Raw genomic sequence first — 15,461 nt, 5'->3', positions numbered from 1 at the left:
TTTCAACATCAACCCAAATGAGGTGATGTATTCAATCTTTCACCTTGTCTTTTTGATTTTCCATCTTCTCGTATTTTCTATCTTTCAATACATGAAGGCACCTGTGTTTCAACTATTATAATCGAGATAATCAAATATTGGATTCGTGAAATCACTTACCCTACTAATTTCTCTTAATCATTTTCTTTTAGATATAATTTTATTTTGCAGTTCTTTTAGTTAAACCCCCAATTAGTAGGGTTAAAGCTCAAATTCTTATTTACTGTTGCCCCTTTTATTCTGTTAGACTGAATGTGGATGGTGTAAGGGAATTCAGGTATTAGTGGTGGAGGGAGACATTATTAGAAACAACAACGGGAATGTTATGACAGCTTTCTCCAACTTTTATGAAGTGTGTACAAATTCAGTGGCAGAGAAGAGATGAGAGTACTTAGAGATGACTTGGTATTGTGTACGGATTTGGGCCTTACCGATTTTTATATTAATTCTGACTCATCCTTGATTGTGAGACTTGCCTCCCAAAGATCATGTACCTTGTAGAGCTGCTGGTGTTGGTTTTAGGAAGTAATCAACCTCTATGATTCTCTGAGAGCTCATATCCCCTTTTCATTTTAGGAAAGCAATCGCGTAGCGAATTGGTTAGTTGACTTTTCATGTGAATCTACCATAAATTCAGTTTTCCATAGTGAATAATTATCTCACATCCAATATTAGTTACATCATTCGAGAGGATAAAGCCGGATTACCAATCTTTATAATGTAATCTTTCTTATTTTGGAGGTTTTTCTTTTGGGTTTTGCGAGTATCAGAGTGACTTGTATCTCATGGGTTGGGGTAAGGCGGGTTATGTCCCACTTTTGTTTCTTTATTGTTTTGTTTCTCTTATTTAGTAAAATTCTAGGGGCTTACCTAGGTCCAAATATTATTCGGGTAAAAAAAAAAACAAAACAAAACAAAAAAATCGTGCGACTGCAGCATTGCTCTCTAGTCTCTTCACCCTCCACCCTCCCTCCACGTGGAGATATAAATGAATTGTCAAAAATCCTTGTTCAATTTGTGTATGTACCATTTAGAATAATCTATATTAAAAAATCAAATGGAGGGGGGAGATGTGTTTGTCATTTTGGATAGGCATTTGGTTGCACCTAATATTGGTCGTGTACATGCACAACAATGCATAAAAACTTTTCCCATAGTATTATTATTATTATTTTTTGTTAGATAAAAAAGAAAAATAAATAACTATTAGAAATGTTTAATTACATCCACAAAGGTTCTCTTTTCAAAAATTCTATTTATTATGTGCATAACAGAATGAGCTAATTCCCATAATAGAAAAACAAGATTGTTCAAAGGTTGAAGTCTAAAATAGATTGAGGAAATTGATTTGTAGACATCCAAAAATAGGGGGATCGAGCTTTATGACCACAAGTATTTGTTAGTCTTTGTGACTGGGTTATGCAATATTTTTGAATCCCTCCAGATTCCAATCACGGCCCCGCTTTCTTCCTTCGCTTGCTTTAATCCCCATAAAAGGCTCTTGTTATTAGCCATAATAGCTTTTGCTGTCAAACTTAAACATTCTTTGGTAGGACCATTAGGTTCATATACGAGAATAATTGTTATACGATCCTGATCCATGGATTTGAAATCCACTTAACTCTTCATTTCATAGATTCCAAATCCACATATTAGGACCTACAAGAATGATCTCGCACCCCCACCTAAAACAAGCTTGACTGACTAATGAAAAGCCGTCTTCGTAAAATGGATTCCAAAACACCCATGGAAGGAAAATGTAATTACCAATCACTCCCTGCGCGTTAGAGCCGAGAGAATCCCTCCACCCCTCGCTGGACAGTGGACACGCTTACCCACACTCTCTCAGTCTCACACAATTCATTTCACAATTCTCAAATTTCTCAGAGATCTATCAGATTCTGTCCTTCCGTCCTTTTTCCCCTCTCTCTCTTTCTGGTGTGAGATATGAACGAAGGAATCGAACCGTCGACATCTTCGTCTTCAAGCTCGACCAAGGATCCAATCTTTGTTCGGGCACGAAGAGAGCCATTCGAGCATGGACTCCTCCCAATACCCAAGATCATCTTCTCTGATGGAACAACTACCCTAGGCCCTCTCAAGGAGAAGTTCATCCAACATGCTTCTTCTGCTTCTTCTCCTCTTCGAATCAATGCCGACGGCGTTTCACAAGTCCTTCAGATCTCGATCGAGAATGCTCGCCTCGTCCTTGACACCCTCGCCGCTGTGCTACCCTCTGATTCAGACCCTCTCGTCACTGCTAAGCCTGAGGACTTGGATTCTGTTGGCGCTTATATTAGCGACCTGATTCTATTCCTTTACATCCAATCTTACAAGAGGCTTCTCCCCAGGACCCACAAGGATTCGGCTGCCGTTGCCGATGTCTGGCCTTCCACTTCCGCCTTTGACGGATACCTATCGGCGCTCTCGCCATTACAGGTAATGAATGATTTCTTTTTACTTGCTTATGACATCCAATACTGGTGTTTGTTGTTTCTACTTTCCGTTGCAGCTATAGTTGGGTTATTTGATGGCATTTCCGAAATTATTTATGCCGTGAATTGACTGAGTTCTTTGTGTGCCAGTTCAAGAATTGAATTGTCTTTTCGGAATCTTATAATGTAGTCCCAGCTTCTGTAATTATAACTGTTTTTTTTTGGTGAGAAACAGCTGCTGTTACAATCTGGTTCCATTAATCTGGACTTGCTGGATAATTTCCTTCCCAGATTTATTGCACATTATGCAAATTTAAATTTGGAAGGTTCTAAACAAATATTTACAACAATAACAACAACTTAGCCTTTTCACAACTGCTAAACAAATCTTTACAATGGTATAATATTTGTTTAGATATTTGGAAGGTTCTAAACCAATCTTTACAATGATGTAATATTTTTTATACATTACATTCTCTTACTATCTTTGTAGATGATTTTTTACAATAACATAAACTCATTCCATAAAATGTGATTGATAATAATTATATGCCTGTGCTTTGCATGTGCTTATTTGCTAGTTGTTGAAAGAATTCGTTTTAGCTTTTATCATGTTGAGATATATTATATTCAAGTTTCGTAGGTGAACTTTTAGCAATTTGGTACCTTGAGCATATTTTGGTCTTTACGAACATAGAGATTGTGTGATTCATATTTGGGTGTGAGATTTGGATCAAGCCTGAGATAACCATGGTGCTTCATTCTTTGCAGCTGGCGCGCAGCAACAGCCGTCGATTTATGCCATCACAAACTGATGAAGAGGCCCATCAGCTGTCATATCTACAGAAGCACATTGCTAATATTCTTGGTCTATTGGCAGAGCCGGTGGACGGCGAGAATGAGGAGTTGTTGGTAAAACTACTCTTTACTGTTTCCTTTTTTACCATCTTATATCTTATTGATAATGATCTAGGGTGTTAGAATATTGCAGTAGACATTCTAAGGAGTAAAATTATTTAATAATGAAGAGAATAGGGAGATGTGCAATTGCATTATGTAGATATAACCATGTTCTATGTAAGTTATTAACCAAACAAAGTTACTGAATATTCTTACCCTCTGCTAATTTAGGAAGAAATACAAATACTTAAAGCTAATTTAGTGCCAAAGGAGAAATAAGTAAATTCTTCATCTCCTTCGAATCCTCTTCAATCGGAAGAGAGCACTCCAACTTCTATACATTATTCCATCCGTGTCTTTGAAGAAGCAATGGTAAGATCAAGGGACATGAGTTAGTAAGAAATTTCATAGGTTCTATTTACCATTTCTTGAATTTGTTCATCACTCCTGCGTTTTCCTCAAAATGTGACAAACTCACATGTTCGCGCCACTGCTCTCCTTTGCAAGAAAGGGGAAGGTATTGTGGAAGGCAGTGCTTGTAGCGTATTTTTGGTGTACATGGGGAACGAAACAACATATAATTTCAAAACAAGCAAGTGGAGGTCGTGGACTCGTGGATATGATTGAAAGAATTAAATGTAGGTTACTCATGGAGTTCAAGCTGATGATCTATATAAGGATATTCCTGTTGACCAATTATTCAGAGATTGGTATCCTATTCTGTACTACGAGGGGAATGGGTGTGGGAAAGGGCCATTTCCAAGTGGCTTTGTAGTAGCAAATCCTTGATAGCTGTCTCCAGCGTTGTCTTCTGCATTGTCAGCGATGAGGGACAGGAAATTGAAGAGGACATCTAGATAGCAGCCCCTTTTGAAGGTGTGGCCAAGCTCAACAAGGATGGCTGCTCCGTTGGTAATCCTAGCCCCTTTGGTATTGGGGGAATACGAAATAATAGTGAAAAACTAGTGAGAAAAGTGAGCATGTGATAGAAAATATATCAGAGAGAAAAATAAAAATAGTGAATGAAGATAAGGGAACCAACTTCCTTTTTTTTGGGGGGGGGGGGGAGGTGGGGGATAAGTATGGAGAATGAATTAACTGTTACTTGGAGAACATAGCTTGCAGGTCTTATCGTAATGGAAGAGATAACTGAAGAAGGAAAGAATAATAAGGTTATCAAGGCGTAAGGCGACGCCTAGGCGACCAAGGCGACCAAGGCGCCAGTCCAGGCTGAGCCGCCTAGATGCCTAGGCATCGCCTTGATAACTAGAAGAAATTGAATATAAGAAGAAGAAGGGAGTTCAATAAGGGGGAAGGGGGGATCACAGGGGGCGAGAAGAGGGATAGAGGCACTTGAGTCACTTTTATGGGGAGAAAAACGAACTTACTGAAACTAATATGGGTTTGCGTTGCTTAGGGTAACTTCAAAATAAAAAGCAACAGCTAGGACTCTTCAAAAATGAACCACTAATGTAACTCAACAATATTTAGAAACTTCTATTAATAACCCACCCGTATGGTATCACCTAAGGAAGACCAACATGATTTTTTGCTAGCTCATATTTAATAGACTTACGAAATTATAAGATTCCCGATCACTTTAAAGAGGTTAAATCAACTACCATCTTGGACCTTATATGGCCCTAGAATTGAGCCTTTTGGGTGGGCTTATTCTTAACCCATCCACTCGATGTCTGCTGCATTATTATAACCGAAGGAAAATAACACACAAGTACCACCACAAGTTGGCCAAGCATTTTTAAATCCTGACTCGTTAATGTCGCAAAAGTTTGTATTCATTACCTTTAAAAAACCACTTTATTTAGTTACTTATCATAAATAGAAGAAACTGATGTTGTTGTTAGCTAGAAAATATCATTGTGAAATCTATCATTTTTTATATCTTATCTATATGAAAAAAATAGTATCAGTTTTGTTTTCTTGTGGATTTAATCTCTATTATATGGAAGGAAGCTTGAATGTGTACACTGTTCACAGATGGTGCTACCTGTAAATTTTTGGGAAAATAACTAGAGTGCACAGAATGAAATTCTGATTTACCAAAATACCCAAGCATCTTTCAAAATGACCAACATACCCAATACAAAATACTCAATACAAAGAACAATATTACCATCGTACACAATACATTGCTCACCTATACCTTTGAAGAGTATTGCCACATGTCTTGATGATTTTCACCATTATTTCGACCAAGAAAGTTCCATTCGAGCCACTGGTACAAAGGAGACCATGACCAATAGTATGTTCTTTTTCCATGTCCACCTTCCACGTCGAGAAGAACCACTGTATCTTCTTGTGATCCAGACCCTCTTTGCTCACCATGGCCTGGAAAGCTCATGCAGAAACTTCCAAGATTTTTTAAGTCTCCATCAACAGAAAATTTCCTACAGATGTGAAGCACCATAGTTGACGGAGTACAAAACTTGACAATCTCTCTCGCCACCCTCTTGGTATATATAAACTCTCTCAGTTGCTCCACCTGTTATTTTCACATTCCAGAGATCAGATTGCAATTTTGGTGGAAGACCCAAATGGCCTAGATGAATAAACCGAAGAATTTGAGTCTTTGTTTTCTTAATAAAATTCTGAGTCTATGTTTGGGTTTTTAATGTAAAAAAGTAATATTCTCATACAATGGGACACACCTCTGGGGGTCCAGCTTTATTTTTCTCCATTTTGCCCTGTTCAAATAATTATTGTTTATCACTCTATTGATCCTATCACTCTCCTTCTTTGCTCTGAGAGCCGCAATTCAGACACTTTGAAAAGATTAACAGAACTGAAAATCTAATCCTACTGCATGCATTTGGCCACGATTATCTTTTTCTGGCTATTCATCATTTTATTTGCTTCGAAAGAAGTAAAAGTTTTGACATGTTATAAGATAGTTATCTCCTGTCTGCAGGTTTTAACCTTAGAGAGGTTTGAGCACCTTGGGTTTCTCATTCAAGTTGGTGAAAAGGGATCTGAAGTTCCATTGAGCCAAGCTGCACCGTTTTTTGCAAATTCTGATCCCGACATGCCTGCTGTTCCTGTTCCTGCATCACAAGTTCATGATTGGATTTTGCAAAATATAGCCGCTGCTTTAGAACATATGTCTGAAAGAATTTCTTCAAAAGAAAGTGGGCCACCCAATAACTCTGATCAGGATGTTGCTATGGCTGATGCATGCGCTAGTTCATCCAAAGGTTCCAGTGGTTCTAGGGGTCCCAGCTTTGTAGAGGGAATTTCCAAAACTTCAATTGTAAAACAAGCATCTGATCTTAAAGGTTCTTCTGTAAAGGTAAGACTTCCAGAATTTTCTTTCTTACATATCTTGGTATGCAGTTGTCCCTCTTGATATCTGCTGCAGCTGAAGCATTTATCTGTTTCAGAAGCTTCTTAATTTTGTGATGTCTGATTTCCGGGCAATATTGTTCCTAACCAGCAAGATGAATTGATGTTCCTATATTGTTTTATGGTGTTCTCACTGGATTTTTATCTTTCTTTTTTTTTTTTTGTTGCCACCCCTCCCGGCAGTGTTATCTATTCTTCTGTACACTCTTGAAAAAGAAAGCTGCTCAAATTTAGCCATCTACATCTGCACCTGGAAACTGCCTTACACATCAATCAGGGAACTATTGCCTCTGAAAACATCCTTATTTTTACCCAAATATGGCCCATCCTCATATTTATTATGGTAAAGAGTTGATAGATATACCTTCTTGCTCCAATACTCCCTCTCCCCACTCCCACCCCCCCACCCCCCCACCCCCCAAAATGGTAAATATACTTTCAAAGAGCCTATTTGTGGGCAGTCACTAGGCAAAGAGCTTGCCATTTATCTTGTCAAAAGAAATATTCTAGGTTGTTTGGAATCTATTTTGTAAGAAATTAGGAAATAGGAGGTGGAACATGTAGGCCTTTTTCCTTATTTCGGCGACGGAAAAATTACATTTGAAAAGACATAATGGGTGCAAGGAAGGTATTTCTAATATCAAATCACCCTATAGCATGGTTCAAGGAATTGGGATCAATTTGTTGCGGCTGGCCCCAATTCCGGCCGATTCATTTTAAGTGAATCTAGGTTATTTTAGCTGATTCTAAGTCATTTTATGGCTGATCCTTGCTGATTCGGATAAGAATCAGTGGGGACCAATTCCGATACTGATCCCAATCTCTTGAGCTTTAAACAATTCCCTATAGGCTTTGGGTATCACAGGGACTTGGGGAAAGAGCCAAGCCATATGAACAAGATGCTTGCTGGCCATGGGTAGAGTTATTTATATTGGTTTTGTGTCTGTAGTTTGTCATTCTAATGGCTTTATCTTGAATTAGAACTTAGAAGGTATGTGCACTTCTACCATTGTGGTTTCCTGTATCATATTGTTTTTGTGTATGTTGGATGCTTTTATGCTTCATTTCTAACCTTCATCATCTCAAAGTTTCATCTGAAACATGTTTTGATTTTAACATTCTTTTGTTTCCTTGAAGATTCTAAATTGTCATGATTCAGTAATTTACATATTGGCACCTTTACGATATGCCACTGTTTATGGATGCTCTGATGCAACTATAGTTCTTGGAGCTATTGGCAAGGTATGTATGAAGACTTTATGTATCAACTTCTGAGTTTCTTAAATGTATCATGATTCATGACTTCTCTATGTAACTGATCTTAATGCTGATGCAATCTCGGGTTCGAAAACCCTGTTTGGTTCACTATGGGCCTACCCAATTGAGGCTTTGATCAGAAAGTTCAAATTTCAACTTTGGATTAGGTTGGTCTGTGTGGGAGACAGTTTGACTTGAGGGAGGCATTGATGGATTTTGTTATATGACTTACTGTGCATGTTTTTCATCAGTTAAATGGTAGATGCTTATCAATGTTATTGGTCACTGTCATTAGAGTGTGATACAATATGGCTTCTTTCTGTTGAATACTACCTTTATGGGCAAGCCTCTTGCGCAACGGTTAAGTTGCACTATTGCAACATGTTAGTCACAGGTTCAAAACTTGGAAACAGACTTTTGCAAAGCAGGGGGTAAGGCTGCGTACATTTGCCCCTCCCAGATCTTGGAGTAGCGGGAGCCTCGTTGACTGGGTTGCTCTTTTTACTGTTGAATACTACTTTATTATTTTCTTTCTTAATTTTTGTCAACAGGCTGTAAGAATGGAGCACTGTGAACGTGTGCAAGTGATAACGGCAGCTAAACGTATCTGCATTGCCAACTGTCGTGAGTGTGTGTTCTTTTTGGGTGTAAATCAGAGACCCCTTGTTCTTGGCGATAATCATAAACTGCAGGTGAATATGTTGCTGCTAGTGCTGTTTGTTTTGGCTTTGCTAGCCAAGACCATTGACTTGTTCTGTCAATCATCCATCATCGATGCAAGTGTTTCTTAAAGATAGGTTGCTAGACTATTAATTAATGGCAGGAATTATAAATGGGTCTGATGTCCCATTAACTTGCTATTTCTCATATTGTTAGATTCAGACCCACATCTGTTTGGGTCTGGCCTATAAGGTTGTATACTCCCAAATCAGTATGATCACAATCTGATCTGTGCCCTATGTTTTTAGTGCTTCTTTAAACTTAATGAACCTTTTTCGGATGCAAAAATAATACATATAGTAGACATGGTCAGGATCATCTGTCTAACATATTACTCTAATATACCTTTTATGCCAGGTCAGCCTAACAAGTAGGTCCCCATCATCTACTGGTCTGGAGCCATTTGGAGCCTGGGCCCATGATATTACCCTCATAGTAACTTGATTTGGTCTCATTGTTCTTGGGATTAATGCTAGTTGATTGTTCCTACATTGATACATTTTTATTTTCAAAAATTAGTCCATAAAACTCTTTCCAATTTTCATGCATCATGTAGAGGATTATTTTGCCATTCAGGATTCAGCCACTACGTTTCTAACTTAAGTTCAGTTTTTATGATTTGTCCATCTATTGATTATTTGAGTTGCTATAACATCCTGCTCTTTTTATTAGTGGAGATGCTGCAAGCTCCTTTGCTCATGTTAATTATTTTCTTCTTTTTATTTTCATTATTGTTTTCGAGCAACTTTCATTGATTGGTCACTTTCACGTTCTAGAATCCCTGAATTTGATGGATTATTTCTATTCATTAGGTGGCTCCATATAATACGTTTTACTCACAACTGGAAGAGCACATGAATCAAGTTGGTGTTGATGCAACTATCAACAGATGGAATGAACCCCTGGTGCTGGGTATGGTTGATCCTCATGATTCGTTATCTCATCCTGCAGGGGTCTCTGACGTTCAAGCTGAGTCTGCTACATGCCTTGAACCTGACCAGTTCACAAATTTTTTGGTAAGTGCATACTTTTAGGTGGTGACAGCACCCATATGATATTGTTTCTTTTCTTGGCCCAATTGAATATTCTCGAGTTTCTCCATCATAATACATGCTCCTTTCGGTCTTGTTCCACAGATTCCTAATTGGTTCGGAAGTGAATCGCCTGCATCAACAAAGCACAACCCATTTCCATTGCCTGAGGTTTATATGGCCTCTCAACAGAAAAACGTATGTGATATAAACCATGCTCATTGTTGCGACCTGTTGTGTTGCAACTTGGGATTAATGATTGGCTTTATGCATTGTCATTTGTGTGATGCTTGCATGATGCTCTGTGCTTTATGGATTTTTTTGTATACTTATAATGTAAACGAGACATACATATATCTCCGCTGAACATTTCATTCTCAAGTGTCTCATGCTGGCATGTAGGGCAAATGACCTAACACATTTTATGAGCACTAGGTGAATGATTCACCACTTCAGTGTTACCCTTGACTTATTCCTCTGACATTTCTTTTGTGCTGATGATTTAAACATACTGATTCTTTTGCAGCATCAGAATCTAGGAGATATTAAGCAAGCTTTGAGAGATTTGCAGCTTGAAGAGAACCGCAAACGGGAATTATCATCTGCACTCCATATATATTTCAAAGACTGGCTATATGGTAGTGATCAATTCTCTGTGTACCTCAACTTTTTCTTCCGTTTTTACCTTCTTACTTTCTATCTATTATTCAATCTTGGAATTCTTCCATGCATATTAGAAATTTAAGTTTGAGAGTACTATGGTGGTACACTAGCTGTGCAATTTTACAGCGTTGAATACCTTTCTTTTAAATTTATTCTACTTTGTCCTTGCAACTTGTAAAAGCTTGAGTGGATGTGGATGCCTGAAGGAGTTCTATCATTCTACTTGCTTGGTGATACTTTCTGCTCTATCATTTCATGGAAAGCAACAGTCAGTTACTAGGTGGGTTCAATTGGCACATCAACTCCCATGTGCACTTGGTCCCCACACCCCCCCCCCCAAAAAAAAAAAAAAATATATATATATATATATTTATTTTGCCTCTCAGACAATGGCATTTTAACTAGATTTACAACCCTCTGGAGGAATCAAAGACATGGGCTGATGTCAGAAGGATCATTAGGTAGAGCAATGATGCTTGCCAGATACAATTGATTGGGAATGAGAGATGGCATGTTGTCTTCAAAATAATCTTCTGCATTTGAACTAGGATGGTTATCAATCTCCTCATGAATACTGTACAAATTTTTTCATGGGATGTAAGTAATAAAGTAACAATTGGAAAGTTGTATTGTTCCATACGTCCAAAAGTTTCAAACACAGGGTTGCATATAAGTTGTGTTTTCCTGCTCTGGTGAATAGGGTTTTACACTATATCTTTAGAATTCTAACTTCTGCTCAAAATTAGATAAGATTATTCCATTCACTCAAAATTCGGTGCCATGTTATATTACAGTGGTGACCTGCTGATCAAAATTTCCGTTTATTGCTTAGTGGGCTATTTGTGTGGTGTGACTAGGGCTTATTGGGAATGATGGTAACGGTTCAATTGTACACATTATCCATTTTCTGTTTATGCTGAGATTTCTTTATTCTAATTTTGTGGAATTCCTGTCACGTATCATGTCTCCTCATGTTTGGTGGCTTGCATGTTATGTAGTTACGGTTTTCTTCCTACTGATATACGAATGATTTGACAATCCTTGCATGCTTCAAAATGTTATTTTTTTGTATTTTTTTTTGCACAACGTTGGTTAGTAGCATAAATAAGAAGAGAAATAGTTTGTAGTTCATTTGCTTTCTTGTCTGTAATTGAACATCCCCCTCGGTTGTTACTTTAGTGCATCTCCTATGCCTGTGGACTGCTTGGTGATGAATATTTGCTATGCTGATGAATGAGACCTATGCTCAAGGATCTGCTGAACCAATTATACTTCATTAGCAAATGGCATTAAGTTGGACTTGATTGATGCATGTAAGGCCTGTATGTATTCTTGTACGCAGCCTAGTGGATAAGAGGGCTGACTGCATTCTATTTTTCATGTGGCAGCATCTGGAAATATCCGTCAGCTTTACTGCTTACAAGGGGACTGAGTTTGGAAGATATTGTAGCATTAGTAAGATCTTGGAAGAGGTTGTATATTTAGCTTTCTGGTTCTCCATAACTTTCACTAACCTTTTGTGGCACCTTCTTTGATTCTTTATACTGTGCGGTGGTGCAGCTATTTATATGTCGACACTATTGCACTCAAGGCAATGGGTAATATATGGTCGAATCTTTTGTATGTCTTATTAACAAAGTTTTACCCTGCAATTGAGGTTCAGGGGATCCATGCCTTCGGAATTTTGACCTTTCTTTATCTCTTAAGAGTTTTGGTTTACTGATTGAACTGAATCAAGTAGAAATTGCTGCTGTTGTCTTCGGCTTAGGTGAAATTGATATATTCAGTTGGAATTCATCATGCAGAAGCTACTTTTTTTTTGTTTTTTATGTCTACTGTATCCTACCGATCGCTGCTGGGCAATGACCAGCCTATTGGGTGCTAGTAGGGTCAATGACCACCTGCTCCTACACAAATACTTGCATTCGATCCCACAACTTCCCCTCCTGGGCATGGCTCTTCAAGCCAAAGCTGCTGCCACTAGGCTAAGTTAGTGTTCTTATCTGGCAAAGCTACTGTTGAGAATTATTCTTTCAACTTTGACCATCATGTGAGGCCTAGCATTATATGAGCGTAGCGCATAATAGGTTGCCATTCTCGGCCAATATTGATACCAATATATGTTGCCTGTATTGGGTTGTATCAGATGGTTCAATTTAATAAAAAATGTTCCACTGGTACAGGATTGGTCTGGTATTGATATCAGCCTTGATGGATCTAAAACCGATATTTAATTTTATAATCCATCGCTTGACTAATCTCTGCTTGATTACCCAACCACCTCATCCCAATTTCTAAACAAAAAGTGAGCATTGCCATCACTTTCAAAAATTATTTTCTGATATTATTTGATTGTTCCTTGCAGTCAATGGTGGGGCATATGATAGCACTCTTCATCCCCCTTAAATAAGTAAAATATTTTTTATATCGTTCTCATGATTATTATTTGGTACACTTCAGGCCAAATAAATTGTTTATCTTTCGTTCCATTATTATTTGTTTCACTTCAGGTATGAAATATTAAGGAACAAAATTGGATCAAGTTTTTCTTTACCATGGGAGGCACTTCACCTGTGGAGTAGGAACTCATGATGATAGAAATTTTTTGTCAAAGGCCTTCGTCATGGTCGGCTAAATTGGGTTGCCTTGTTTTGTCTTATTCTTTTATTAGGGTTATGTAAAATGAAGGGATAGAGCTTTCTGTCCAAGTCTGAGAACTCCCTTTTGCCAAGTAAACAAGGGGTGGGAAATGATCCCCTTCCTTTGTCGAAAGTGGTTCAGGTTCATGTACGAGAATGGTCCTAGTCCGTGGATATATAATCAATTTTTTCTCTCATCATTTAATAGATTCTATATCCACAAATTAAGAGTGTACGAAAACATTCTCATATGTGAACTTGATCCGTGACTGTAGGGATCTCTCGAGCAAAAAACATTTATCTAAAATATAAATATAGTAATAAGTAACTTAATGTACAAAGCTCCCGTTAATACAGAGTCGGAGAGGGGCAAATTAACACTGTTTCAGACATCAGGTGTAACTCAGCATTTACATGTAATGGTATAAACGTAAAAACGATTTTCAATGTTAAAATAGAGAGACTAGAGAAGATAGTCGAAGAGAACAAAAGCCAATTTCTTCTGGATATTTCCCATTTCCACTGCTTTACACTATTTACCTTTGACCTTTCTTACCCTTTACAAATCAAACCCCACAAAAGAGATGGCCAAATTTGACAAACCCATAGTTTCCCGTGGCCTACGGATGACAGTAATGCGGAAGAATCCGCCCTTGCTCCTTGTAGAGGACAACAGCTCATAGGTTGAACGTAAAAAGGAGAATCTGCCCAAGGAAGTGTTCAAGTCTTAATGTTATGATTAGTTAGAGAGGTAATAGCTTGTTACCTTTTCTAAAAAAAATTAAAAAATAAATAATAAATAAAAATAAATAAAATAATAGTTTACACCTGGTTTGAAGTATCGAAATATCAGATCATTCGTATTGTTTGTATCGATATCGTTATCCATCTATCTTGATATCGTACAAGTATCATATTGATTAAGCAGTATAAACAATGAAAAAAAAAACCATTTGTTTAGGAAATCTAAGATTAAATTTGTTTGATACAACTGACATGCCAATATCATATTGATATCAAATCGGTTTTAAATGTGACTGATACATGATTCAATACCATGCATTGAAAACATGAGCTTATCAAGATAATGATCAATAGCTATTTGGAGATGATAATCAGAAACAATGGTATTGAGATACAACTCAAACTCCTATATGAGACAAAATTTCCTGCAATGGCGAAAGTTTGATGAAAACATGTATGTGGAGGAAGAAGGCCTGCGAATGGTAAATAATTTTTTCTAGTGAAAGGATGAAATGTATAGATATTGAAAAGAACACCAACGAAGAAAACGCTATGTAGGGCCAAGATACTAATACAGGGTTTAAAGCTGACAATGAAGGGAGTTAGGTATCCCAATAGTCCTAATCGTAGACGATGGATACAAAAACCTGCATCAACGGAGAAGCATGTGATTTAATTCGATTCAAGCGGGCGACGTATGCCTATTTTTCACAACCTTTGGATTAAAAAGATTACTGTTTTGATCTTGGTAAACGATGGACACAGGTAGATGTGCCAGGTGGGCCCAATACTGTAGGAACGGGTCTCCAGAATATGTGATTGGGTGAGAGGATAGGCCCTCATTTGGCAGGGGAGGACAAAGAATTACAGCTGGATCCCGCCATTGATATGAAAATGTCGGCTACTATATCACCACGTCTAATTAAATGGGCCCAATCTTTTTCTTACACTCTTACTCTCTTTACCTATCTTGCACAGTTTTTGTGGGCCCTCTGATTGTGATCCATGTGACGAAAAGCGCTTCCGCTGATGTGGCACACTTTACTCCGCGACTGACTTGACTCGAAAAGCCTTAACTAAACCGGCTAACCTTCTGGTTCGAGAGATCTGACTCTTTTTGGTTCGATCATGACCCAGTCTTTTGGAACTCATTAGCTCATAACTCATGAGTCAATTAACTAATAATATTCACATACATATTTCTAGTAGGGAAGAAGAACCCTGTCCGTTTGTTCTCCTTTTCTATTAATATTTAAATTATGAATCTAGAACATTCTATCATATTAATGTATAGGCCAATATTTATTGATATATGAAATAATATATATGTGGTTTTTTTAACAAGAAAGACTGATTATTTTGGAATCTATAAGTTTTGAGCCGATATGATCAATTGATATCATTATTAGTAACGTTATTGATAATGATCGGTACCATGATTTAAATCTCTAAGTTGAACCCATTTTTCAAACCACCAAAAAAAAAAAAAAATCGCACATTGTGCTCCTTTGTTGTCCACCTTTTTGGTTCCCAAATTGGTCACTAGTTTTCCTCTGTAGTTAAACCGGAAACGGATGAGATATATCCGGACCCTTTCTGGTTTGACGTCCGGTGCGATATCTAGGTTAGCTAGCATGTGCGGTAATGCAACTTTACCGCTCGTCATTATCGAG

At 37.7% G+C, this 15,461-nt stretch overlaps 1 protein-coding gene across 1 annotated transcript; it reads left to right on the top strand.

The window, feature by feature from the left end:
- Positions 1 to 1,793: 1,793 nt before the first annotated feature.
- On the top strand, positions 1,794 to 12,076 carry LOC122065682 (TBCC domain-containing protein 1-like). The gene is made up of 9 exons (XM_042629524.1): positions 1,794 to 2,478; positions 3,246 to 3,386; positions 6,304 to 6,681; positions 7,872 to 7,976; positions 8,543 to 8,683; positions 9,524 to 9,727; positions 9,848 to 9,940; positions 10,269 to 10,380; positions 11,794 to 12,076. Exons 1-9 carry the CDS (start codon positions 1,987 to 1,989, stop codon positions 11,835 to 11,837), a joined length of 1,710 nt encoding a protein of 569 aa, XP_042485458.1. The 5' UTR covers positions 1,794 to 1,986; the 3' UTR covers positions 11,838 to 12,076.
- Positions 12,077 to 15,461: the final 3,385 nt, after the last annotated feature.

Source organism: Macadamia integrifolia, unplaced genomic scaffold (genome assembly GCF_013358625.1).
Source record: "Macadamia integrifolia cultivar HAES 741 unplaced genomic scaffold, SCU_Mint_v3 scaffold2090, whole genome shotgun sequence".
Lineage (NCBI taxonomy): Eukaryota > Viridiplantae > Streptophyta > Magnoliopsida > Proteales > Proteaceae > Macadamia > Macadamia integrifolia.
This window is presented reverse-complemented; position numbering and strand designations above follow the sequence as displayed.